The 15,315-nt window shown below is 41.8% G+C and overlaps 1 protein-coding gene across 2 annotated transcripts in view; it reads right to left on the minus strand.

Moving 5' to 3' along the window:
- Window positions 1-11,797: 11,797 nt before the first annotated feature.
- The window catches only part of LOC148020196 (dynamin-2A-like), a 36,393-nt gene continuing 32,875 nt past the window's right edge, over window positions 11,798-15,315 (minus strand). Inside the window, exons 17-22 of one of the 2 annotated variants that reach the window (XM_087700508.1) lie at window positions 14,945-15,098; window positions 14,709-14,869; window positions 13,009-13,122; window positions 12,823-12,890; window positions 12,539-12,705; window positions 11,798-12,451 (exon numbers count right to left, since the gene is read on the minus strand). In XM_087700508.1, coding sequence (XP_087556634.1) covers window positions 12,210-12,451; window positions 12,539-12,705; window positions 12,823-12,890; window positions 13,009-13,122; window positions 14,709-14,869; window positions 14,945-15,098 — 906 coding nt within the window. In that variant the 3' untranslated portion in view covers window positions 11,798-12,209. Of the gene's footprint in view, window positions 12,455-12,538; window positions 12,706-12,822; window positions 12,891-13,008; window positions 13,123-14,708; window positions 14,870-14,944; window positions 15,099-15,315 lie in introns of both variants that reach the window. The other variant, XM_087700507.1, reaches the window with a different exon arrangement.

Here is a 15,315-nt window from a genome sequence, read left to right on the forward strand (position 1 = left end):
ATTTGTTGAGAACCTACATCGAAAGATGAAACCATGTAAGGAATAAGTTTATGAGAGGGTGCAATAAATTTTTACTTTGTGGAAAGAAAAAAACAAGGAAATCATGTGAGGGGGAAATTTTCATCAAAGAATTGTGGGAGAAGATCAACATGCAAAGAGAAAGTAGTCACATGTAGAGGGGACGTGTTCAACTATGGAGAGGAAGAGGAAGATCCAAGCACTTCGCATATTGGTGGTGGGATGGTAAGAAATAGGTAGCTTGTCGGAATATGCCAAGTAAATTTGTAGACATATGAGAGTAGTCAATGCCTTTAATATGGTTGGTGCATGGCTAATAGGGAAAGAAACCACCAAAGAGAGGCCACTTATTCTCAAGTTTGTGGATATGGAGACATTGGAGAGGTGCTCTCCTCAAAAGTGAAGCCCTTGAGGGAGAAAACTTGTACCTCAAATACAATCTCACCAACCCAAGTACCACACCATACAGGATGCATACCATGGATCATCAATGCCTACACCAAGGGAAGAAAGAAAGAAGCTTATTGAAAGGAGAGAAGGATCGAAGCTTGGACTCGAGAGCTATGGCGAGAGAGCAAGAGCAAGAAAAAGAGAGACAAGAAATGGGAACTCCAACAGTCACAATGTGTGACCGGGCCTTCCTTTATTCAAACTGTCACTAAAATAATAAAGAATAAAGTGATGGTGATGGGCGCCCGCCACCTGCAGTGTGCAGTGGCGGTGATTGTCAGTGTAGTAATACACGGGCGGCTAGGTAGAGGCGCCTTTACCCCCAATAACCTCCCACTTAAAGGCGAATCTGCCCTAGTAAGGAGTGAAAAGAAAAAGAAAAAAGACAATACAACATGTACACATGTGCAATAGGATGAGGAAAGACGTCATCTCATCCCACGCCCATCAACCTCTTGAGAAAGGCAAAGCGCTCTGTAGAGAGGTTTTTCGTGAGCAGATCTATAGGATTCTGGTCAGTCGAGATCTTGACAAGATCAACAGACTTGTTCTCAACAACCCCACGTATGAAGTGATACCTCACCTCAATGTGTTTCGTCTTTGCATGGAAGACCATATTCTTGGCTAACTGAATAGCACTCATAGAATCTGAATGCAGTGTAGGGATAGCATCAATACCAAGATTAGCAACCAAACGACCCAACCAAATGGCCTCCTTGCAAGCCTCAATGGCTGCAAGATACTCGGCCTCTGTAGTAGAAAGAGCCGTGCATTTCTGCACCTTGGACATCCAAGAAACAGCACCTCCAGCATATGTGAATACATAGCTAGAAGTGGACTTCCTACTATCTGCATGTCCTGCATAATCAAAGTCAGTGTACCCCACGACTCCTATATCCTGGCTGCCATAGCATATGCACATATCCGTAGTGCCCTTCAGGTACCTCATGATACCCTTCACGGCATCCCAATGCTTCTTGCTAGGTGTAGCCATATAGGGTGCCACAACACCAACTGCAAAGGCACGGACAATCAGCCTGTGATACCTTCACATAAGAAGGCAATGGATAGCCAATAGGCTTTACGTCCTGCATGCGGAAGCGCTCAAGGTCTTTATGAATGTACTCCCTATGTGACAAGTAGAGGAGTCCCTGATGCCTGTCACATCTAATGCGCATACCAAGTATGTGAGCGGCATGTCCCAAATCTTTCATCTCAAAGCTCTTCTTGAGTTGAGACTTAAGAGCATCTAGCTCATCATGAGCTTTCCCTGCTATCAGCATATCATCCACATAGAGGACCAAAATCAATAAAGAACCATCACGGGCTTTCTTCATGTAAAGACATGGATCCATAGCACTCCTGCTATAGCCCTGTGACTGCATAAAGGCATCAAACTTATGATACCACTCCCTAGGTGCCTGTTTCAAGCCATAAAGACTTTTCTTCAATTTGCACACTAGGTGCTCCCTGCCAGGTTCTGCAAAGCCCTTAGGCTGCTCCATATAAATCTCATCATGCAAGTCCCCATGTAAGAAATCCATCTTGAAATCCATCTGGTATAAATCCAAGTCAAGCTGAGCAACCAAAGCCAAGACTAAGCACAGGGTGGTCATCTTAACCACAGGAGAAAAGACCTCATCAAAGTCCACACCATGCTCCTGCTTAAAACCCTTTGCTACCAATCTAGCCTTGTATGCCGGCTTGGGGTGTCCAGGGGTACTTTTCAGCTTGTACACCCACTTGCATAGCAAAGCCTTCTTGCCCTTAGGCAAGGAAACCAAATCCCAAGTCTCATTCTTATGCAAGGAGTCTATCTCAGACTGCATAGCCCTCTCCTAGGAGTGACTATCACCCCTACGCATAGCCTCATCATAAGTGAAGGGCTCTCCTGCATCTGTAACCAAGACATAATGCATTGAGGGCTTAAATCTATCAGGTGGACGTCTATCTCTAGTAGACCGTCTCACGGCAAGCTCTGCTGCCTACACAGTTGCCTGTCCAACACCCTGACCATGAGCATCTACTACAACTATAGGCTGTCCAACTAGATGTGCGGGAGCTCTCGGCTCCTCCTGAAATATGACCCTGCATATCTCAACAACTCTCTCAGGCTACCGATGCATCTTGTCTTCATAGAAGACTACATCATGACTGCAGATGACTTTCCGCGCCTGCGAATCCCAAAGATGATAACCCATCTTGCCTGCATCTCCATAACCAAGGAAAATGCATTTGACACTCTTAGGATCCAGCTTACTTCTTTTGTCCCTGGGCACATGGCCAAATGCCTCACATCCAAAGACACAGAGATGCACATAAGAGGGAGGTTTTCCAGTCCATATCTCCTCTATAACCTGGAAATCCAAACCACTAGAAGGTGATCTGTTTATGACATGCACAACTGTACTAACTGCCTCAGCCCAAAAGCTCTATGGTAGGCCTGCATGGCTAAGCATACTACGTACACGCTTCTGGATGGTTCTATTCATTCGCTCAGCCAAACCATTTTGGGGGGGGTGTAGGGGGCGGTCAACTGACGCTTAATACCCCTCTCATCACATAACTGCTCATACTCACCCCCATTATCTCTCCTTAGGAATTTTAGCCTATACCCAGATTGGTTTTCAACCAATGCAAGCCATCTCTGAAACACAGCCAAGACATCGGATTTCAGTCTAATGGGATAAGCCCAAACTTTCTGTGAAAAATCATCTATGCAAGTAACAAAATACTTTGCACCAACCATAGACTGACAAGGCATGGGTCCATAGACATCCGAATGTACCAATGCCAAGGGCTCACTCATGCGTGGCCTACCAAACTTCTTATGCATAAACCTAGTCTGCCTGCCATAAAGACAATGCTCACACGAATCAAAACATGCATAATCAAGGGGCGGTAAGTACTGCAAACCAAAAAGAATTTTCATTCCCTTCAAAGATATATGGCCCAAACGGGCATGCCAAAGAGATACATGTGGGATAGAGCCCACAGACAAAACATGATCAAGGGAAGAAGCGGATACAATCAAGGGATAGAGGCTGCCAGCCTTGGCACCTCTCGCAATCACCAGTCTGCCATGAGTGATCTTCCATGTAGAGTCTCCAAAAGATACATGATAACCTGCGTCATCAAGCTATCTAGCTGACAGGAGACTATGTGTCAAAGCAGGTACATGACGTACATCCTGCATAACAAAACTGCTGCCAGAAGGAAACTGCAGCCTAACATCACCAATGCCCACAATATCAAGAAAGTTGTCATCACCCAAGCGCACAGAACCCAAAACAGTACGGTATGAATGAAACCACTCTCGGCAAGGTGTCACAAGAAAGGATGCACCTGAGTCCAAGAGCCAACACTGTGCATACATAGAGTGTATCTCTGTCATCTGCGAAGCACTAGAAGAAGCTGCAAGGATATAATCATCATCATCAACATCCTCATGCTAGATAACATTGATCTCTTCAATTTAAACACTGGACTTTGCAAGCACTATGCTGCAATCAGAAGACTTATCCTGCACTTTGTCTTTCCCCTTATCTTTGCGCACTTCATGGCATTGTGGCCTAATATGGCCCTTTTTCCCACAATGATGACAAGTAACATCTGCATTCCTGCCACGGGATTTGCTATGTGACTTCCCACGAGACTTGGACCGAGATTTCTGAGAATCCTGTCCACTGCCACTGCCATGCTTTCCATATCCATCATTCTTGCCTCTAACTGTCATAGCATGCGACACACGAGAGGCATCCAAATTCTTACGGTTAACCTCTTCCTGCAAAAGAGCACTCTCAACATCAGATAATTTCAAGGTAGTAGTAGAGGCACATAATGCAGTGTGGAATACATCCCATGACTCATTAAGAGTACCAAGCAAGAAAAGAGGAGTAACATCCTCTGCAAAAGTGATGTCCTGCGAAGTCAAGTTCTTGAGTATAGCATGGAACTGGCTCAAGTGAGCAGACATAGTCACATTCTCCTTCATGCACAGATCCATAAGTTGCTTCAACCAATACATCTGACTCGCTTGACTTTTCTTGTCATAGAGATTCTTGATTTTATCCCACAATCGTCATGCAATCTGTTCTTCCTCGAATACATTGTAGTGAACCTGTTCTGTGAAATATAATACAATAGTGGACTTGCTTAACTCATCAAGCTCAAGCCATTCCTCATCTGGCATAGTTGCAGGCGAATGCCCGCTCAACCTCAATGGTTTGATCTGTGATTTCTGCACCAACACCTGCCAAATCTGGCTCTTCCAATAAGAGTAATTCGTACCATCAAGCTTAGTGATGTTGAAAATAGCATGATCAGTGGACGAACTGCAGGCTGGAAGACTGCAGACAGTTTAAAACTGCTTGATGTTTACTGCAGAACATGACCAAAAAATCACCAAAATCAAGAGAAAATGGCGAGAAAAGTGGAACCAAAGCTGTTGCGCACCAAGTACTAGTGAAAGCATCATTTCAGAATGTTTCAGCATGAAAAATCCATGTCATTCCATACATATATGCTTGTTGTAATAAATTATAGATTTCAGTAAATGAGAGCTAACAGTGCCAAAATCGGATCCCAAGGCAATCGGATACTGCCAAGATCAAAGCCGGAAACATGCAGGCATAACATAAGCATATGACGGTTGATAAGCATGAATCCAACACCCAAGTATGTCATACAAACATCTGCCAGTGAGTAGGCACACCCCCCAGTCAACGGGGCAAAGTGTTCCTACCACTACCAAAACTTGACACAAGTAGGTGTCAACTCACAAAGATACGGATCCAAATCTGGGACTCAGCTCATAAGCATACAATGAACCAAGACATATAAACCATGCATCATCCCAAAGGGTAAGAAATCCCAAAGTCTCAAGTGTTTGTAATTGCTCAATAGCATATAACTACTTAATAGATAAAGGCACCGCCTGCTCAATGTCGGATAAGCATTCAAGAATGCTCCCACTAGCACAAAAGCCGTATGTACGAGCTCAAGAGCTCAAACCAAGGCAAGACACAGTGCCAACGACATAAGTCCAAGACAATACATCAATAGTACATCCCAAACATGTAGGCAGTAGAGCATCAATATGTAGCATCCATAAGCATGTAAGACATCAAGTATATCCCAATCCAAACTCTAGGATTCACTACTCAAAACTGAGTATTTTAGATCCAAATGAGTGCCAAACTGATGGCAAACCATCAACATAGCATCCACCAACAATATGTAGGCATCCAATGGCATACGGGCATCATCAAGCTATCACCACTCACCATAGGCATGAGATGCAGGAGGGCTACTCTGTATTACAGCAGGTATACCTGTAAACAGTGTGAAGCTCAGCCAAGATCTGAATGTAGGGAGCTTAAAGCTCAATGCCAAGGGAAGGGAGCCAACACAAGGAGTCAAAGGGTAATTCCCAATAGGTAGAAGGCTACCCAAGAGCCTACAACAAAGCCAAGGGCTGAAGACGTGCGGTGGGAATGGCTTGGACTACTGGTGCAAACTTTTCTGCCAACGTGGACAGATTTGTAGCCCCTCTTGGGCTCAAGGGGCAGGTAGGGTGGGCCTCAAGGGGCCCAAAGGGGCCAATGGAGGGCTTGAATCAAGCCTAAGTGGTAGAGAGAGCTTCAACTCCAATGAGAGGCTCAACCAGTGGTGGCTGCCCTTTTCCTGCTGTCAGACTTGCAAACTAAAAACTGAAGTAAAAACCCTGTGGAGAATGAGGCAATACCTCTGATGTAATGCCCTGAAGGTGCCCAACAATACCGGGAAGGTGCTCGGGAATCCGGGGAGTGACGGGAGCTCGAAGGAGTCGAATATGGCTGCCGAGAAGGAGACCCAATGCAAGTGGGGAGTCGATGGGAAGCCGAGAATGCCACGAACCAAGCTCAAGAGTCGAAAAGCCGAGCTCTGATACCAGTTGAAAGGAGAGAAGGATCGAAGCTTGGACTTGAGAGCTATGGCAGGAGAGCAAGAGCAAGAAAGAGAAAGATAAGAAATGGGAACTCCAACAGTCACAATGTGTGACCGGGCCTTCCTTTATTCAAACTGTCACTAAAAGAATAAAGAATAAAGTGACGGTGATGGGTGCCCGCCACCTGCAGTGTGCAGTGGCAGTGACTGTCAGTGTAGTAATACATGGGCGGCTAGGCAGAGGCGCCTTTACCCCCAACACTTATCAAGATGGTTGTATGATTATCACAAAGAGGCACTTATGACAAGGCATGGCTACAAAATGCACTTGAAACTCATAGTGTACAATTGCAATGTGCAATTGAAATGGAGTGATGAAGAGGTAGGTGGATGTTTGAGGAGACCTTCGAAGGTAAGGACATCATACTTTGACATAGAGACACACTCAACCCCATGCACCTGTCTACCCAAGGTAAAGGCTACATATGGGAGTCACTTTGATAGAGGCTACAATTGGAAGTCCACTTGCCGCTCTCAACTTTCAAGCATTATTTTATGTGGATCTACATAAGGAGGATCAAAATGATGCATCGTTTTATGTTAGTATATATGCATATCAACCTTGCATGTCACATCTATGGAGGATCAAAATGATGTATTGTTTTATGTTAGTATATATGCATTCAACCTTGCATGTCACATCTATGTGGCTATATGTTGCTTTGTGTCAAAGGGCACCTCTCACACCACTCATGCAAAGGAGGAGGGTCATAGCCATATGTGAAGAATCATGCACTATGCTTTAACATTGGAGATGTGTTCTTGGTAGAGAACTTTAATGCACCTACAAAATGTGTGCTTATTGTCGTTCTTTGAGAGTGGGTAGCACATGTACAAGGATGTAGGACCAAAGAAGCTAGGACTTCAAAATCTCCCAAGCTATAAAGGCAATAGAGGATGGAGACCATATGTTGAAATTAGGAGGGGCACATGGAATTCCCACTTTTAATTGCATCTCTAGATGGACAAGATCAAGAGCGTTCACTTTCTTTTCACATAAGCATGCACATGATAGGAGACCAAGAGCGTTCACTTTCTTTTCACATAAGCCTCCACATAATAGGAGACCCAAAGCACAATCACATGATATATATGTGTTGTACTATTTGATGGGATCATTATCTCTCATACAAGACATAACGTTATACAATCTCATCGATCATGCATACCTCTCCCTCAACATCTCACGTACCGCCATCAAGCATCACTTATCCAATACCATTTCACTAGAGAGACCATGCATACATCTCCCTCAACATCTCATGTGCCACCATCAAGCATCACTTATTCAATACCATTTCACTAGAGAGATTGCCCCTAGCTAGCTATGCTAGCCATCTATATATATTTTTCTACAAAACATGAAACTTAATTTGCAACTAGAGGACTTAACATGGTCCATTACAAGACTCGATCATGTATTTTCTCCAACCATTGATCACACTTCCAAGCAACAATGGCCCATAAGGAAAATTGGTACAATGGTGAATGCCAAGAAACCTATCCCCGCCCCACTTGAGAGGAAGCCTAGGAGAAATGTACACATTGCCATCACTTGCAAAGAAAGAAGCAATCCTAGGAAGTGAAGTCAGAGCATGAGTTGTATGAGATTTTTCCAAGTTCTATGAGATTTTTCCATGCAAGATACAAAGAAGACCTAGTAGATATATAATCCCCCACTGCCTTAAAAGCTTAAATATATATTATGTCACTATAGTGCAGCACGGGCATGCCACCTTCCTCTATCAAATACTTGCAACCACCTCTTCCTTAACCGTTAGAAAGCACATCCATCAACTCCACCTTCTTCATTAACAACATGATTTAAACATCATTCATAGGTTGTGGAATGGACAGATAGAGAACTCTGATTGGAAACTCGTGGAGCATCTCTTTCATTCATGAGAACGCCATAGACATGTTATAGAATGGACAAACACATGACCATGATGGCCTATATGGTAGAGTACTTGCATGCACAAGGTGTGCTCACAAACTCTTTATAAAGGTTTTGTCACAAGTAGTTAGTGAACACTATGGTACAATCTCGAAAGTGGGTAATCCGATGATTTTGAGTAACTACAAGGCCATTATGGTTGACCATGTTGCAACCAAGCTTTACAAATAAGTATTGGAGCATCAGTTGAATAGGTAAGCCAAGACATCAATAATGAGCACATGAATAGCCAGATCTTTGCAAGGGTTCTTGTTTGCCATATTTTCACACTCAAATATCACCTTAGACCATACTTTTCACACTCCGAGACTTGATTGACAAGAGTAGAGCCCATGGGAGGAGTAATATTACTACTTTGTGGATTTCTGCAAAGCCTTTGACATAGTGTCATGCAAGAGTCTAAAGCGAAGACTATGGGGCATGGGGTACCAATGGAAATCACATAGAGAGCATTGCCTTTTTATAGTCAGAGACTAGATCCAAGGTCAAGGACTTATCGTAAGGAGAGATGTTTATTTAGAGGTCACCTTTATGAGATGGCACTTCACCATAAGGATAGATTGACTAGTAGTTCTGTTGCATTTGTAACCAGGGAGAACGAGTGTATACACATCCTATTGAGGGAAATAAAGTCCTATTTAGGAACCATCTTCGTGCGAAGCATGAGAATGACAACACAACTATAGTTAGAAATAATTTTTTCCATATCAAGCACTACCAACATCAAGCCTGACTATCTACGTACACTTCTCTTTATTTAAAGCACATACTTTTTAAGGTCATTAATGAAGTGATGAGTGCAAAAGATGGCCTCACATCAACAAACATGAATCTAACTCCATACATCTGCACTAACAAATCTAGCTCCATACATCTCACATCGACAAACACAAATCTAACTCTATACATCTCCATTAACAAATCTAGCTCTTTAGGATTTTCTTTCTAGGTGGATGTATGCACGCATCTACACTTGTCCAACAAGAACCTTCCGCAAACATACTCTTTTGAGTGGAGTAAGTTTTACATTTTTCCCTTCCTCACACATCTGAAATGAGTACGACAATTACTTTCATCTTTGTACTTCATGTTGGTTCTATACCCCATTAGGGGCTTCCCTCAATAGTATACAAAAGTGATATATGACAAAAAATAAAAATTGCATCGTGTGCATGGGTAACACCCAACAATGGATGACAATAGTATAAGATCATACACAAATCTAGCTTTTTGGGATCTCTCATCCAACAAGAACAAAAACAACTTAGTAATCAAAGACCTTTGAATACTTTTAAAACCTTGAAAATAAGATATTAATTTCTACAATTGTAACCCACAAGAGGACCCGTTCAAAAAGAGATTAGGGCTATCAAATTCCCGAGCATAACTTGGACTATAGCCACTCATAACTCATGATATCCATGCAAGCCAAACACCTTATTACAAACATGAATACTAACTAAGAAATGGGCCAACAAGTTACGCTTTTACTGTCGCTACTCTCCAAGGGTGAAGGGCAAACTCAAGCCATGGTGAAGGCTAATACCAAAGATAATTATTTTACATCAAGTTGGTGTGAGTAGATGTTACAACACCATTTACATTAACTTTGTGTTCATGTATGCGTGCACAATTGGTCAAGTTTCTCAAGTCTCTCGCCAATCGTACATGCGTACAAAACAACCACCCCATGTCAATGCATTGCTCATGCTCATACATTCTTCATTGTATAAATAATCGATTTTCATGAGAATGAACACACATCCTTGCCACGAGATTAACCAACTCCATTTCCAAGGAGTATTCGATTTTGATGCTTTCCCCACCCATCTTATAAGAAGAAGGGTGTGTTTTATACCTATGTTGCATATAAAGCTCCTTTGGGTTGGATGCAAGCTCCATGCTCAATCACACAAGATAAGCCTATATGGCTCACGTTGCCCAACACTTTTTGCTCTTTTAATGCTCAAGCTATGCCAAAAAGACTCACCCCCCCTGTTCCTAAAGTACCAATACCCACAATAGCTTGAAATGGCACACACAAGCTTTGAAAGAATTCTTGAGAACACAATTAATCTTCTTAAGGTCAGTACGGCAATATGAAGGGGAAAGTGTACTGATGTCCCCAAGATGTGTGAAAATAGCAAGTGAAATGCCAGAAGTAAATATTTTCAAATCTGTGTATCCTACACGTTGAGGCAAAATCCAAACTTGTCACTGCATGTAGTAAAGATTTTCAGTTCTGCATATCCTACACATCGAGATAAAAATCCAGCCTCGTCACTGCATGTATAAAATAAAGCACTTTATTCATGTAGCCCACCTAATTTGGCCTATAGTACTTTATGCTAACATCCTAAAAAAGTCCATACAGCCTACGCATTCATACTAATTTTAGAGACTATAATAGTGCTAAGCACCCTACAACCTTCCATTTTTCTTCGACCATTTGAACTCAAATGAACAGCCTAACTAATGAATTTAAGTCTCTATACCCTGCACATCTGCAATAACCCACTTTCAAAATAAAATGCACAATAAAGCACCTATTATCACATAACCCAGATAATTGACCACCAGGATCTTGGAATTTAAATTCAGCACATTAAGTACCTGACTTTGTCAATGTATAAGTTATAATAAAATACCTCTAACTTATAACCCACCTAAATTGAACACCAAGATCCTAAACATCCTTCCTAACACTTGCAAGTTCACGCTGATCTTTGAAAGTAGGATATAGTCCTAAGCACCCTGAAACTTTGACTTCACCCTTGACCACTTGAAATCAAAACAGCACAAGGTTGAGATAACACGCAACTTATAAGTTGATACTGTCATTCAACAGAACAATATGGTGTAAACTGAATGCTAGAACAAGCATCATCGAACATAGCAAGTACCAAGTAAACCTCAACTAGCCACAAATAGTAAACACAAAATGATGCATTCCATTGCCAATGGGACTATAGAATAGCCAATTGAGGTCAGCTTATATCCTCCATCATGATGCAGGAAAAATGGGAGTGTCTTTGTGCCCAAAAAACGCAGTTCCATCCATGGTAAAAGTTACCATAGCATAGCTAATTGCCACCATGATGCAAAAAAGTTTGTGAAGTCTCTCTAGGCCACAGGAAACACAGTTCCATCTCTTCTGTTAAACAATATGCAATTATGAGCTTTTTTCAGCCATAACCAAATCCTGACCAAATTGCCACATATCCCACCAAATTTGCCTAGGCCCATGTTAGCCCTGTCAAAACTAGGAGCCTTAGAAGGCTTTTTTTATCTCTACTTCAAAATTAGTTGGACAGACCAGGGGCAACATGTCCACATTTAGCACTTCAAACTGAATTTAAAAGCTTGAACTTACCTTGAATTGTGGCAAAATGTCACATGTAATATTGCGATGTCTCATGCATACAAAGACGCAGATGTCCACTTTCAGATAAGCCTTTGCACCTTTACAAAATTGACATAATGTGGTATTACACTAATATAAAAAATCATAATAATGAGAGCATTTTATAGGCATCCAAGGAACAAAATAATGGGATTGGCTCTAAGGGCCTTGAAAAATAGTCTCCCCTACAGGCATTCAAAATTTCCTTCAAGCACAGGAAGTTATAGAGCCCATCGTTCCTCAATGCCAAAAAAATCATGCTACAGCCGGCATATGTCAGGGTTACAAGATGCAGATAAACCAGGACTGAAGTCTGCAGGGCTCCATTCCATGAAAAGGTCAGCCCAGCCTAACAGCTAATCATTCCAATGCACCATTGATCACAAAACAAAACTAATATCTGTACACACCAGCTCCACCAGAAGATGGGGGTGGAGGTGGCAAACGTGACGGTGTTCTTTTACTTGAACTTACATCACCATTCTGTTCTGGATCACTAAAGCGACGGCTGTGTCCACCATTTGATCTGTCAGAAATAATATTTTGATCCAAAGAACCTCGATAGCCATCAGCTCCAGCCTCTTCAAAAGCAGAACGCCACTCTTCCTTTGCCGCCCCGCCACTGCTTGTTGGCACTACTAACAGTATCAACCAATATAATGTTGCTCAGCTGGGATCATCACTGCTTACACAATTGGATCACTAAAATGGTAAATACTCACTGCCATTTGCAGACCATCCTGAAGTAGTGCCAGCCCGAGCTTCATGAACACTGAGTTGTCGAGTAAGCCGGGATAGTAGTGAAGATTGCCTCCTGTATCGCTCCCGCCGTTTTTTGACATCCTGGTCTTCTTGCAGAAGCTCCTGTACCTTCTCATTGGACTGTGCACTGTTTTGAACAAACAAATAAAGTAGTTAAAATGTAGTTGCATGCCATTCTCTGCACCTGAAAATATTGTCAGATCTATTTTAATCTGTAGCCTAAAATAAATCTCTCAAAATATACCTGATGGAACTATACAGCTGATTCAGCATAGCATCCTTTGCTCTTTCAACTTGACACAAGACTACAGCCTGTGAAGAAACTAAAGGCATTAGAATTTTGAAAAAGAACAGCTAAAATTCTACATAAAATTTGCAATGGACTGCAATGGACTTGCCACTTCAAACAGCAGTGTATTTGCATCATCACCTTTGGCACATTTGCTGCCAAACTATTCAATACAGCTTCCACATAATCCCTGGCTTCTTGAGCCATAAGCCTTAGATCTTCATCCGGATCCACTGGCCTCCTCACAGCAGTGTCCTGAAAATGTGAGGAAACCCAAAAAATCAAGCTTTTTTTTGTGTCTGTTCCCATGCCAGGATTAGCTCTAACACAAATCCTACAATTGAGAATAAATTTCTCAGTTTTTCAAGCTATCTTATTGCACTATGATGCGAGCTTTTCCATAATGCTGAGTATGGCATGCTTCAACCTCTTGAATTAAATAGCTCCCATCTCTGTATCATATGTTTCCCAAGTGCAAAAAAATGTACCATTTTATGTGTCATATACTTTCTGTGCAACATATTGTTACAAACTATAATCATTGATAATTCTTGATCTCAATTTGTATCCTGCACTTGGAAAAGTGTGTGTCAAAAGTTAAAACATTGGGTACCACATTCAAGAGTAACGTCTGCACAACCTAAAGTACTCCAGACTAATGGCCTATTCAAAAGGGGTTAGCATTTTATTCTTTATTTGGTTGCAATGACTTCCCCTGAATGGCTTTTGATGCAGCTTGATGGAGATTTATAAAAGGCTCCAGAGTTAACAGATATTCAGGAGATCGATGCATTGAATCAACTGGAGAGTTTGAAAACTCTTGACGGACCTAAGAAAGAGTTTCCTCACATTAAGTGTCGATGTCGGTATTCAGAAGTATGTTTGTAACTGGTAAGGCCTTAAGAAGCATACTGGGAGCAGCCTTAGGAAGTGTGTTTTCTTAATCAAGCAGGTGCAACATTTGTGCTGCAGTCTCAACACAGCCAATGAGTCATCACGTGAATCAAACAGGTACTGGGCTAGAATTAGCTGCAATATATGATTTTATTAAGCTGAGGAAAGGTTTATTGTCAACCCAGTATCTTGTTGTCACTTTAGGATATTTGACAGACACAACATAGACAGTGTAACTTTCACATGATCTGCCAGACTCCATGCTCAGTTCCTGGTTATTAAAAAACAACTTGCCAAATCCCAGATTAATAATGAATCCACAAGAAAGCAATCAATGAATTAACCCTCGAGTATATTACATGCCCCAAAAAAAGTAACTTCAGCATCTGCAAACCTAATGAAAGACCTCTTCGGTGATTAACTATGCAAACAACAACCAAAGCTAATCTCTTTGCACAAAAAGAAAACCATTAAGGAGTTAACCCTGGAGTCTATTAGATCTAAGAGCAAAACTATCTTTAGCATTGGCAAAAGCTGATAAAATGCCATTTCAGCATTCAACTCTGCAAACGAAAACAACAGCTAACCTCTTTGCCAGTGTGCATGAAAAGAAAACCTCTCAAACGGACCACCTTACATGCCAACTCAAGGAAGTTAAGAATCAAAAACAGAAATCAGATGACAAGGAAGAAAGCTGTTTGTGAAAAATGTGACAGACCAAAGTATTAACTGAAAGCAGAGGAGGGTTCTTTTAACAGTGTCATGAAGCTGCAGTGAACTTTATTTTTGACTAAGTATGCAATCACTACCATCAACATGTCAGCTTCCTTTTATTACAAGCTCCAGTAAAGAACACCCTTAGATCAAATATCAAAAATCTTTATGTGTGCAGCATAAGAATCATCTTTAATGCTGGAAGCATATAGAAGGATTTACAATAGTCTTACCAAAGACCCCTCTGACAGGCTGGTTCTCATGGTGGGACTTGTCTCATTTGGACCCTTGGCAGAAGAAACCCCTTTAGAGCCTTGTGCAGTGGAGGACAGCTTGCTCATCCATTCTGTTTTCTCAGTCATGTTTTCTGCCTTCAAAATGATCACATGGTGTGCTGCAACACAACCCAGAACTTTGACATGTAGCTCGGTCACAAGGCCTTAATGATCAATTGACATGTAAACCATACCTTTCACAACTGTCTTGTATGAGACTTTGTTGCTAATCTTGAAAGCAAGGCTTGGGCCTTTCTCCGGTCCGTTTGCCCGTTTTGAGCTTTTAGACTTTGAAGGTGGTGCCTCATCTACATCATCTTTGTCTGTAACTTCTTCGACAATACATTCCTGGCATGCAAATTGTGAACATGAAGTTCAATTGCTAGAGATGACTGTTATTATGTCAAGTTTAGGCCAATGCTTGTCCCCAGCACTTCAAAACAAGTATCAGACGTTTCGTGCAAACAATAACACCACCTCCATATTCCCATTTTTTCACATTTAAACAATAACACCTCCAACAATAGCTAGCAGGGTACAGCTCCAATTAAGGTGACATGCATAT

The sequence above is a fragment of the Lygodium microphyllum genome, chromosome 19, assembly GCF_053477565.2.
Source record: "Lygodium microphyllum isolate KBCC chromosome 19, Lygodium_microphyllum_v1.1.10, whole genome shotgun sequence".
NCBI lineage: Eukaryota > Viridiplantae > Streptophyta > Polypodiopsida > Schizaeales > Lygodiaceae > Lygodium > Lygodium microphyllum.